The sequence below is a fragment of the Mastomys coucha genome, unplaced genomic scaffold (assembly GCF_008632895.1).
Source record: "Mastomys coucha isolate ucsf_1 unplaced genomic scaffold, UCSF_Mcou_1 pScaffold22, whole genome shotgun sequence".
NCBI lineage: Eukaryota > Metazoa > Chordata > Mammalia > Rodentia > Muridae > Mastomys > Mastomys coucha.
The window spans coordinates 157,300,348-157,312,954 of NW_022196905.1; the positions used below are offsets into that span (position 1 = coordinate 157,300,348).

The 12,607-nt window shown below is 48.9% G+C and overlaps 1 protein-coding gene and 1 long non-coding RNA gene across 4 annotated transcripts in view; one reads left to right on the plus strand and one right to left on the minus strand.

Moving 5' to 3' along the window:
- The window catches only part of Tdrp (testis development related protein), a 21,793-nt gene extending 16,849 nt beyond the window's left edge, over positions 1-4,944 (minus strand). Inside the window, exons 1-2 of one of the 3 annotated variants that reach the window (XM_031339169.1) lie at positions 4,903-4,944; positions 4,405-4,593 (exon numbers count right to left, since the gene is read on the minus strand). In XM_031339169.1, the coding sequence (XP_031195029.1) occupies positions 4,405-4,506 (102 nt within the window). In that variant the 5' untranslated portion in view covers positions 4,507-4,593; positions 4,903-4,944. Of the gene's footprint in view, positions 1-4,380; positions 4,594-4,821 lie in introns of all 3 variants that reach the window. The other 2 variants (XM_031339167.1, XM_031339168.1) reach the window with 2 other exon arrangements.
- LOC116068954 lies at positions 4,365-6,344 on the plus strand. The gene is made up of 2 exons (XR_004109769.1): positions 4,365-4,950; positions 6,093-6,344. It is a non-coding gene; the product is annotated as an uncharacterized LOC116068954 (long non-coding RNA).
- Positions 6,345-12,607: the final 6,263 nt, after the last annotated feature.

Below are 12,607 nucleotides of genomic sequence, written 5' to 3' on the forward strand. Positions count from 1 at the left end.
AGGCAGGCAGGCAGGCAGGCAGGCAGGAGGCTTTATCTAGAACACATGAGAACTTTACATTTCAGCAGCAGAACTATGGGTCACTGAGCCAGCTGCTGGCGCACACCATTATCCTAGCACTCCAGAGGCAGATGCAAGTGGAGCTCTGTGAGTTCAGGGCCAGCCTGGGCTACAGGGCAGAAACTCTGCCAAACAAAACAGAAATTATGAGTCGCTGATTCTTTTTAATGAATAGAGACCAAATTGAAAGTCTCAGTAGTTGCCAAGGAAACATAAAATGAGATTGAAAACTACTTTACACCCACTGGGGTCGATAGAATAAAAGGTCAGCTATGAACAGGGGTTGGTAGGAATACAGAACACACAAAATCCTCATGCACAGCTGATGGGGTGGAAACTGGTCCAGCCTTTGGGGTGGCAGTTTCATAATCGACGACTAAGCAGGGAATCAACCGTAGGGCCATTTTCATGCTTAGGGTCATAGCTACAAAAATAGAAACAGGTCAACACAGAATCTTGTCCACGGACGGTTATACCAACACTGTTGTAGAAACACAATCCAAACAACCATCGGAGGATACAGGATAAACAGAGCTTGTAGGACATCCGGCCAACGTTGTGTTTAGACACAAAACAGTGTGGACTGATGCCTGCAAGATATGGCGTGCTAGGTACAAAAGGCCTGTCAGAAACCCCACAACATTACATGGCTCCACTCATACGGCATTCCCAAATAGGAAAAGCTACAGCAGCGGAAAGTATGGTGGTTCCTTAGGCTATGAGGAGAGGCCGAGGCCGGGGCCTCACAGCTGCCGAGTACAGTGCTCCTTCAGGTGCCATATTTCAGGGTAGAGCACAATGTTTTATGAATGATATCTCAGCACTGCTTTTAAAAAAGAAAATGCGTGGGGCTGGAGAGATGGCTCAGAGGTTAAGAGCACTGACTGCTCTTCCAAAGGTCCTGAGTTCAATTTCCAGCAACCACATGGTGGCTCACAACCATCTGTAATAGGATCTGACACCCTCTTCTGGTGTCTGACGACAGCGACAGTGTATTCATATACATATAAATAAATCTTTAATAAAAAAACAACCCAACTCAGTAAGCTCAAACATTCTGAGACCTAATTGGATGGATACTGGCACATTTATCTAACAACATTAAGTGAGAAGAGAAAGGCAAAAGGCAGATTATAGGAGAACAAGAGTAACCATACTGTTAGCTTTCTGTCTGAAGGGTCGTATGACACAAGTAGAAAGAATCCAAGGCACTTTAATCTTGGACTTGGAGCCTCTAGAACCCCAGGAGATCAGTGTTTGCTGTGGGAGGCATCAGCTTATCTTTTTGTTGAGGCCACCCAAACAAGCCAAGGCAGTCAGACAATGTAAAACCAGAGACCCACAAAGAATAAAGACGCTCTTGGCACGGACAGTAATCTGCAGCTGACACTCACAGGCCCACCTCGAGCTGGCTTCTGGTTTTGAAAATGACGCATGGGAAATGGAATAAAGTGTTTGCTGTGGGGGCAGGTAGGACAGTTTCCACTTTACCCCCTCAGAAAGGATACCAGGGTTCCCTTAGTAGACTTAGAAGAGAAGCCAAGTACAGATGCTGCACTTTACAATCCTGTCCATCCCAAATTCACACCAATGAGTGTTCGTCAACGAGCAGAGCCCCTGAAGTTCCCACAAAGGATGGTGTGAGCAATCTGGTCACCCAGATTCTCCCCATCACCCAATTCGAACTGGTCAAGGCATGTATTTCAGTGCGCGCGAGTGTACCTAAGCCTTAGGGGGATTCACAGGAAAATGTGGCATACTTTCCCCAGTTGGTTTGCAAGGGTATTAATTTACAGTTTGAATGGTGAATCCTTACAGTTAGCTCAGGTGTAGGGAGGGAGAAGCCTGTCTAAACAGTGCCTATGCCGTGCCATGCCCTTACAGTCCTCTCTTAGTATTACCACAAAAGCTGTAAGGAAGCGGACAAGTGCAGAAAGGCCTACTTAAGCAGACCCCGCACATTTACCTAACGCACTGACTCACACAGCCTTGGAGGGTCTTTAACTAGGGAAGCTAGAGCAGCAAGTGTTTCATGAAACTCCTCGACGGAAGAGAGCGATGCAAGATATATACAGCTGTCTGCCGCTGACAAGCAAATGCACAGTTGTAAGCTTATTTATATATCTGCAGAAGTGTTTAATGGGTATAAAATAAGCTTAATAATGCATCTTTTGAGACAGAAGGAGTTATGACCTAACAACATTTAGAAATCTTGTACTATATGCATCATCAACTTTAATTTTTAAAGTAGACACTAAATTTATTAAAAACCATTATCTCCCCTTATGGGATGGCTGGAACGAATGGTCCTTGTAAGCCTCACTGAATTTCGTTATACATTTATTACATATTTATATTAAATTATATTTAAATTTTAATGCAAACAGATGTTTCTTTTCTTTTTAATCTTTTATTTTCTATTTCAATTATAATGTTTATTTTTTAACATTTCGTGCATGTAAACAATGAAACCCAATCATATTACCCTCGACTCCCCCCCAACTCACCCATCACTCCCCACAAGGTCTCCTTCCAACTTCATATTCACAGTTTTTGATAAGCCACTAAAGTCCCATTAATGCTACCCATAAGACATTTATTTTCAAGAACAACAACAACACAAAACCAATAGTCTAAAGTACAGAGCAATGTGTTCCTGTGTGTAAAAACTAGTCTGGGCAGTGGTGGAGAGAGGGCATCGGTGGGAATGGGGGGAAGCTGGGGTGGGGGGGAGGGGAGGGAGGGTGCGGGTGTGGGGGTGGCCACGCAGGTTCAGGTGCTTGTTCTGCAAGCCCCACAAGCAGAGCTGGATTTCAGACAGGGCAGGAGCTGGGGGATGGAGGCAGAGGGGAGCAAGCTAGGAACTGGTAAAACCAAGGAGACCCTGCTCACAGATGTGGAAGGCAAGAACTCTAAAGTTGTCCTCTGACCTTCATATGCACACTTGCCTGCACTCACGGTCATACACACATGTACACACACACACACACTGTGACACCCCAACAGTCACATTCTCTTACTTGAATGACCTACTGAGAGCCCTCCCTGCCTGATTACAGGAACTTCAGCAACAGCTATCTAAGCTTGGGAGGAAGCGACAAGATGTCCTGAAGGTAAACAGGTAACTGGTCTCCCGAGACAAAGGGACAGTATTCAGTGCCAAAAATAAACTTACTATTGAATCATGAAAAGACATGTGAAGCAATCTTAAACACATACTGCTGGCTAGAAGATGATAAAAATAAATAAATCTAAAGACCACAAACAAATGTCCGTTATTGCGTTTAAGAGTTGCCATCCAGCTACAAAACCTTGAAGGCTGGGAAAATAAAAGGTAGGTTAACTCTAGGGATACCAAAAGGGAACTTCACGAATGTAAATTCAGATACAAGCCATACCTAAAAGCTTACACTCATCGGTCTGTGTGCTGTCAGCGTTATCAATTCCCGAGAAATGCCTTACAATGAAATTTCACTCCTAACAGACGTTCTTTTGCTCTGACTAGGGAAGAGGCAATCTCGGGACTCCTTCCAAGTTTTCAAAAGAAAGATTTGCAACATCTACAGTTTTCACAATATGTTAGAAAAAAAAAAACTTTATGTTTAAAAATTGGCTTATTTTGTGACCTATATTTCATAGCACGAGAGGGAATGGAAAGTGTACCGAGAAGGTGGGTGGGGAAGCCTCATACAGATCCACCTGGGATCCTGTTAATTAAAAAATTCTAGACATTCCAAGCATATCTCTACACTTGTCGGGCCAAAGCTTTTTCTGTATAAAGGTCTCTGATCTTTTCTTCCGGGGGAGGGGGGCGAGAGGGGATCAAAGGCTTTAAAAAAGGAAATACGTGTTGTGCAAATAAATATTCAGCACACTTTTATACTATAGTCATCAAAAGAAAAATTAAAAAGAAAAGGAAAAACACAAAAACAAAAAAACCAAGCTTTTAAGTCTGAGCGAACCGCCGTCCCGGGCACCATGATTCAGGACTTCTCGGTCTCTCCCACCCCGGAATGGAAATACCTGGCCTGGAAGCGGTCACCCGCGTCCCCGGTGTCTCAGGCCGAACCCTAGAGCCCTTGTGGCAGTAGAGCGAAGGGCAGCTCCGCCGGCCAGTGCGGACAGTGCCCGGGGTACGCGTCCCCGCGGTACCCAACACTTGCTGGCTCTGGGGCCCACGACCTGCAGGATCCGGCCACTGATCAGAGGGGTCCTCCGGGGCAGTCACCTCGCAGCCCCGAGAAGCGTCGGGTCCCTGCCCGCTCCGCACGCGACCCCATGCACCTGCACTTGGCCTCCAGAGCACCCCGCGGCCCGCACCTGCGCCCCCACGCGTGCCCTCACCGGCGCCGGGGCGGCTGCCGATGCCGGCGGTGCCCCTCGCAGCACGTCCTCTTCCTCGGGGGGCTCGTCCAGAAGCACTCGATTTCGGCTTAGCTTCCACATCTCGGGTGCTCGACCGCTCCGCGCAGCGTCGCTCCGGGACTGAGCGAGGACGCCCGGCCCGCCGCGGCGCTGGGACGGTGCGGAGGACTGGGCGGGGAGGGGCGGTCAGCTGCGGGCGGCCGTCCCCTGCCCGCCCCCTGCCCGCCCCCTGCCCGCCCCCAGACCCTCCTCCAGCCTTCAGGTCCCTCAGGTCCCCTGCCCCCTGGGCCCTCCCCCACCCTGACACTCAGCCCGCGGGTCCCCCGCTTCCCCAAGACCGCCCCAAGCTCCTTAAGTAGCTCCCCGAGGGGGAATCCAGCGGAGCCAGTGCTTTACCAAGCGACCTGGAACCCGGGCGCATCAAAACCACGTGACATTTCACACCGGCCGCCCCTCAACTCCCGGCCCTCCGCTCACCCAGCCCGATGGGCGTGGTCCATCCTGGATCACCAAGGCAACGCAGAGGTGGGGCTGCGCAATACGCATGCTCGCCCAGTTGGTGCTACGGGGGGCCGAGGGCGGGGCTTCGCTGACCGCAGACCGAGGGGTAGGGGTCGATGCTGATCCTAAAAGTTCCATTCATGGATATGGACCACCGGAGTGGGGGCACCTGCAAGGGCCGCAGGGGGGTACTAGAGAAAGAGAAGGGCTCATGCATAGGTATCGGTGGTCACTTGGCGCTGCCTTGAGGCCTGCTCTGATGGAAAGATGGACACGTGTTGACCAGAGCAGGAAAGAGTCAACCAGAGTCCAGGGAAGGGTCCCAGGGCCCAGAAAAGACAGGCAGGTGGGTTGGCAGTGCCAGTTGGACCTTGGTCCTCAACTTCCATTTTTAGTCGTGGTACAGACCGGGTGCCATTCAGGCTGATACACACACACACACACACACACACACACACACACACACACACACACAAACACACACACACATCTGGGTATGGTGATGTAATGGGGTGGGCAGAAGACAGTGTCCACTCTGCGAGGCCAATCAGTGTGCTCTGACTTAAGAGATCTTATCTTTGAAAATAAAGTGCAGCCAGGCAGTGGTGGCACAGGCCTTTAATCCCAGCACTTGGGAGGCAGACATAGGCGGGTTTCTGAGTTCGAGGCCAGCCTGGTCTACAGAGTGAGTTCCAGGACAGCCAGGGCTACCCAGAGAAACTCTGTCTTGAAAAAACAAAAACAAAACAAAACAAAACAAATCTGTGTTTTCCAACGATCTTAAATGACCCCTGTGACAGTGTCCTTCGACCTCCACAGGGGTCTCAACCCACAGGTTGAGAACTGCTGCTCTATACAGCCAAGGTTAGCAGCTGCAGGATCTTTGATATGGAGACCAGACCGCCTCTTCAGAGAATTCTAGTTCACAGATAACGGACCGAAGGGGACAGTCATCACAAACAGGGCTTAGGCATCTATTGGGAAGTACATAGGTCCTTTCTGTCCCGGGGTAACCTGAGCAAAATTCTTCTGCTACGGGGGTAGAGCTTCCCATAGACAGAAATGACCATGAGAGTGCAGCAACTGAGGCCATTAGCCAGCCTCCTCTCTTGGCAAGCGCCGAGGGCTACCAGTAATGGGCACTGCTTTGTTCTTCCCTTGTGCAGCGAGCAGTGTTCACTCCTAACAGTCTGAAAGCAGAGTGGAAGTGTCCCCCACTGAAAGCAGAGGAGAAGTGCCCACATCCTTGAAGGCCTCCCCACCCACAGGCCCCAGGGACAGTAGCTTCCTCCTCCTGGCTCACCCTCTCCCTTCACGGTCCCAGACCAGCCAAAGGCCAAGGCCTTTTCCTTATTTTCCGTTTCCTCCTCAGGAAATGATATGATTATAATAAAATACCAAGAAGAATAGTAACTACACTTGCCCTTCCTTCGTGGACTCTATTTTTAAAAGTGCTTCTGAGTCTGGTGTCTTATATGATTCACTCTCAAGTCTTCAATGTCACGGGGATATTTATTCCCTCTTTAAAAGTCATAATCATTTGAAAGGTGTTAAAGATTACTCATGGCACTTGGTAAAACATCGGCGAGGAAGGCTGTATTCAGAACCACCTCAATAGGCTGTAGGACTACTGCAGGGCTCCCCCGGAGGGAAAGTGGGTTCCCCCAATACACTGAGAACAATTAGGGATATAGATACAGAGAGCCTGTTTGTGTTCCTGGGTGTATTCATACATGTGTACAGTCCCTAAGAGGAGCCCTCAGGGGCTGGCAAGATGGCTCAGCAGGTAAGAGCACTGACTGCTCTTACAAAGGTCTTGAGTTCGGATCCTAGCAACCACATGGTGGTACACACACATACCACCCCACCCCCACCCCCCCACCCGCCGTAATGAGATCAGATGCCCTCTTCTGGTGCGTCTGAAGACAGCTGCAGTAAATTACACCGGAGCGAGCCGGGCCTGGCAGAGGTCTAGAGATCAACAGCAGCCACACATTCGATAGCTCTCGGCTATCTATACAGCTACAGTGTACTGTAAAATTAAAAAAAAAAAAAAAAAAAGAGGAGACCTCAGGGGTGGGGTTGGGTGGGGTATTCTAGCTCAACTGACCTTAATGACCTGATGTTGCTGAAGGCAGGGAAGGTGGGAAGACACCACCCAGGGGTTGTAAAGGATGAGGAACTAGATCCAATATCTATAATGAGGATGCTGGATAAGCAGAGTCAGCAGCATTCTTTGCTCCAGTGCTGGAGATGGTACCCAGCGCCCGGTAAGCAGTAAACACACACTCTTATCACTGAGCTGCCTCCCAAATTACACACCCTAGCCCACACAAGCTTTTAGACAGGCTCCTTGTTAATACGGGGTCCTAAAAGGCTGGAGAGCAAAGCCATGGTCGGACCTGCTAAAGGGTTCAGAGAGGATGGTTTGAGTCTGACAAGGTGGAGTCCGCCATCTGAGGTCCCTCGTGAACATACTTCCCATCCAGCCACTTGTTAGGCACCAGCTAAACACCCTCTGGGGTTGGTGCCTCAGATATGATCAGGGGTTTGTTGGTCATCGGGCATTTAATGAAGGGGATTTCTAGGAAGGTAAAAGGAGACAGAATGCAGGTAATGGTCACCAGGCATCATCTGAGTCCATCGTAGATTGTGTTGAAAGGCCTGGGTGTGGACAACAGGCTTGTCTAAAATAGCCCCACTTCTTAGACTCTGGGAAAATAGCAGCTTTCACACAGTCTCCAAGTTAGGAGGGAGGGAAGCAGGAGAGTGAAACTTTGGTTTGTGGTGCTGCAGCAGCAGATGTGGGCAGAGACGGGGAAAACTGAGGCTCCGTACTGTGGGGTGCTACAGTTTTCTACTGAAACAGAATCTTTCCAAACAGTCTTCTTATCAGTGGTCAGAAGTAAACCAAGCCAGTAACCTTGAGAGTTACACAGTATCTTTGTACTGACTGCTTATTCTTGCTCACAAACCTGTTCTCAATGGCTTTTGACCAATCATTCACATGAGGGCAGTACCTTAATCTGCTTATGCTGCCATAACAAAATGTCTTATGCTGAGTGGCTTAAGGGACTGCGTACTATGTTTTCACGGCTCTGGAGACCAGCAGATAACCTAACCACAAAGTCTGCTGCCTCCCGTCCATGTTCTCAGTGGGAAAGGGCAGACACCTCTGGCGCTTCCAGCTCAGGGCCCTAACGCCATCTTGAGGCTCTGAGGCATGACCCAAGGCCTCACACCCTCGCTCTGTCTCCTTCAGGATTAAGACTTCAATTTGTGGGCCAGGCGGTGGTGGCGAACGCCTTTAATCCCAGCACTTGGAAGGCATAGGCAGGCGGATTTCTGAGTTCGAGGCCAGCCTGGTCTACAGAGTGAGTTCTAGGACAGCCAGAGCTACACAGAGAAACCCTGTCTCGAAAAAAAAAAAAAAAGACTTCAATTTATGAATTAGGGGACAACACAAACATTCACACATAGCCAGAAAAGTCATTTATCAGAAAGCTGCTTTAAGTTATCTTGTTGGACTCCACCTCTATCCCCACCCCACAGTCTAGGGAATCTCAGATCTGTCTTTTAAAAAGCTACCTGAGACTACAAAATGAAGTCATGAATTCCAGCACAGGACTTTGCTTTCGTAGCAATGACTTGGGTGGATTCCTTTCTTAGCCAGATCTTAAGGTCTCCTAAGTTTCCTCAGCCTGCCAGGCAGTGAGCTGCGTGAAAGGCTAAGACCCTACGGCCGAGACCCTACCGCCGAGACGCCAGCCAAATATTAACTCTAGAAAAGCAGCTGCAAATACAATAGGTCTAATCACGCCGGACACATCACTGCACACCTTTTCAGTCAGTCAGAGCCGATAATATAACCAGTGTCTCTAATCGTGTCCCTTTTCCAAGGTTCTTACAGCACTCAAGCAACTGTACTGATATGAGAAGAAAGTTCAGGAATTCCTCCAGTTCTGGAGGGACAAGAAGAGACCCGGCCAACGCTTTGTTTCTTTTTACAATAGTACAAAGGCTTAACAGAAAGCATCAAAGGGCTAGCAACTTTGTAGACAGAACCCGGAACCTTCCTGTTTGTTGGTTCCTTTCAGTGTAAGGTCCCTGCCTACCAGCTTTGAGAGCTCTTAGCTTCCTAGCTGGAGTCCTAGAGAGGTGGACTCAGGCCAGTATGGTTTTTCTGAAGGTTAATTTTAGGTGTCAACCTGACAGATGGGGGATTCTGGGGAGCTGGAGTGTATTGCCTCTGGTTATGTCTGTATGTCTCTGGGGGGGGGGGTAGGGAGACTGACAGTAGGCCAGTGTACAGAGGGAGACCATAGCTTCATTGAGCCAAAATAGGCTGTTTTTAGTAAGCGTTGTGTTGTAGCAAGGAAACATGAATGGCGAATGGCGCTCCAGGGAGGTTTCAGTGCAGGGACCTGCTGTGGGCCTGCCACTTCTCTAATCATTCCATCTTCCAGGAAGAAGAGGGCTGGGTGGGGTGTTAGATACAGAGGCACCCTCTACAGAAAAGTGGAATGTCCCTGGATGCCTCAAGGCATAAGGAAACTGGAACAATCTAGAATGCAGTTGAAAGGATTTTTGTACATACAATAACCGGCCAAAACTACCTTGGTTACTTCACAGAAATCAGTTAATACCATAAGAAATATTAAGCCAAAAGAGGAGAAAGGAAAAGAGGAGGAGAGGGAGAAAGAGGAGAGGGAGAAAGAGAGGGAAGAGGAGAAGAAAGAGAAAGAGGAGCAAGAGGAGGGAGAGGAGAAGGCCTTTCTCTTGCTTCTACTGCTTATGACTTATGTAGTCACAGCTGTCCAGAAGTCTCCCCACCCTCATGGTGGAGCTGCTCTATCTAAGCTTTCCCAGGCTGAACTCAAGCCTGTGCAGACTATGGTACTGCTCAGGGCGGCTGTCAGTAGGACTCGGTAGAGGATGGGGTCATGCTCCACAATGCCTGCTAGTCCTTCGCCTGGGACTTGCACTGCATGCTTGTCCTGTCTGCATCTAGAATTTAGGTTCAGAAAAGTCACTGCAAGTATAGGTGTACATGTTGCTTTTCCATTGTGACAAACCACCATCACCCAGAACAACCCATAGAAGAGTAGAAGAGTTTACGGTCACAGTTACATAGCCATGGTTACAGAGAGATAAGAGACGGTCTGAGCAGTGAGCCGTGTCAGCAAGTGGCATGCAGGGTGTCAGGAGGAAGCCGAGAGCTCACACGTTTAAGGGAAAGCGGAGTTGGAAGTATGGTGGGCTATATACTCCCAAAGCCTGCCTCTATTAAAGGCACACTCCTAAACCACCTCAAACAGCACCAACTGGGGACCAAATGTTCAAATGACTGAGCCCCTGGGGGACATTCACCATTCAAACTTCCACAGTCGGCCTAGCAGATCACCTGACAGGCATTTTTGGTAGGCTAGTTATGACAAATAGTCCTTTAGCATAAAGTCCCGGGACAGCAGTTTTAATCATATGATGGGGAGGCCTAGGCTTGCTATGTTTTTGTCTAGGCCCACCGTGGTTCACATGTCAGGACTTCGAGGGGCAAGAGTCCATCTGAACAAGTTCCTGGTGGCTCGGGATCCCAGGTGAGAAATGTCGCTGCACTTTGCCGTTCACTATCTGCAAGGCTAAGACTTAGTCACGTTGCTAGCTACCAGGAAGTTTGATGACCAGGCTGTCCTGAGGCCCAGACCTTCCAGCCAAGGACACGGTAGACAGCAGCAGAAGCAGCTATCGGCGAGGGCCGCTGAGTATACACCAAGGAGAAGCTATCACTTAGGGTTTGGCAGTAGGATAGGACACACTTATTATGGGGTGGATGATCTTTTAAAAAGAGACTGCCAGCAGTACCCATGAGCACGTGGTGAGTCCATCGTATAGATGTAATTTATAGTGGAATTACATCCAAGAGAGGCAGCCACACCGTGAAGCGGCACACGGGAATACAACCTCTGACAGGTGGGAACATTTCCCATTTCCCACAGGTAAGCAGCCCACAGTGGTGTATGGTGAACTCCCTCCGGCTTAGAAATCAAGCTTTCTTGTAAAGAGCTGAAAGGAAACTGCCTTTAGGTCTCATTCTTGGGACTGAGGGCAGGGCTTTTAAATTCTGACTAAAATGGCTTAAACCACGAGTGTTTAGCCAATGCCTAAGTTTATATGCCTATTTATGTCAGAGGAATTGAAAAAAATAGTAATTCTCAAGCAAGTTTCCAAATTCATGGAATTTTATAATAAGCTGTGGCTTGTTATCACAATAATACCTTAAGATGCTTGATAAACATCCACTAAAGACTGTGAGCTGATGTCTTTCACGGGAAACATCCTGAAATGACCTCCAACTGACAAAATCAGAAGTGAATGAAAAAAAAGACACCAAAAAAGAGCCGGGACTACTCGGGTGTGGTAGGGAGAGGGTTTATGGTAGATAAAAGACTGGAGCCGGAGTCGGTGGGGAGGGGAGAGCCTGAAGACTCCATTATAGGATAATCAAGGCTGGATTATATAGGGAGGGCCACGGGGAGAAGGGCAGCCTAGCCCGTGGGCTGGAGAAGTTTAGGGTAGGGGCAGGGTGTGCCAGCCATACCCTGTAGCAGGTAGGGACTGAGGGATGCTGGGAGAACCTGGCTGCCTGGTCCTCTTTGATATGTTAAACAAGCACCCAGGTTAGCTATTTGTTCAAGGCAGATCTCTGAATGTGAGGACAGCCTGGTCTACGGAGCGAGTTCCTGGACAGCCAGGGCGGTGCAGAGAAACCCTGTCTCCACCCCCCTCCACACACACACACACACACAAAAGAAGCTAACTTTAAAATAAGTATAAAGATAGTTTATAGGCATTTGGATTGTTTTTATCCCCTTATTGAAGAGATAGAAACCCATAACTGCACCAGAGTCCCACTTAGTGACACAGATCGGGTGACAGCAGATACTGTCCTGGCAGGACAACGGCCACAGTCATTGGAGGCAAGACAGCACTGATTTTTTTCTAAAGCAGAGCAACGTAGGCCTGCTCCTGGGGCCCTCCTTCCTCGGCCAGCTAGAGTATCATCTAGGAAAAGGTAGGCCAGAAAGTTTCCAAGGTTGAAGGAAAAGCAGTATTACTAAGACCTTTGGCTCTCCTGGGAGATCTCGGAAAGGGACCGAGGAAGGATGAATGGGGGGAAGGAGACAGGGAGGGAGACTAAGGGATTCTTTCAGAGTATCAAAACAAATTTTGACAAAGGAAAAACAACATTCAAAAGTTGTGTCTGAGGAACCATAGGGTGGGGGCCCCTGCAACCTGCTGTTTCTTATCTAAGCAGACTGCAGGCATCTGGGGTGGGGGTTCCTGTTTGGTCTCAGGCTTTGAAGTGTGGTCAGACCGTCTGTAAGAATAGCTGGTCTGTGTAAACACACGGGTTCTGGAGGAGGAGTGAGTGTTGGCTCTGAAGGAAGAGGCCTCACAGAGTCAGTAGTCATAGCTGAGCGTGCCTGGCTGGGGTCCCGTACCCGTGCCCTACACCCGATACTTCTATTTTTCCATAGGAGCGTCTATGCCAACATAATGTTTCTTTTATATCAATAGGCAGATTTAGGGACTGGGGTGCAGCTCTGCGGTTAAGGGCTTGTGTGGCTTGTGCTAGGCTGGGGTTTGATGTCTAGCACAGCAACAAAAACAAAGCCCAAAG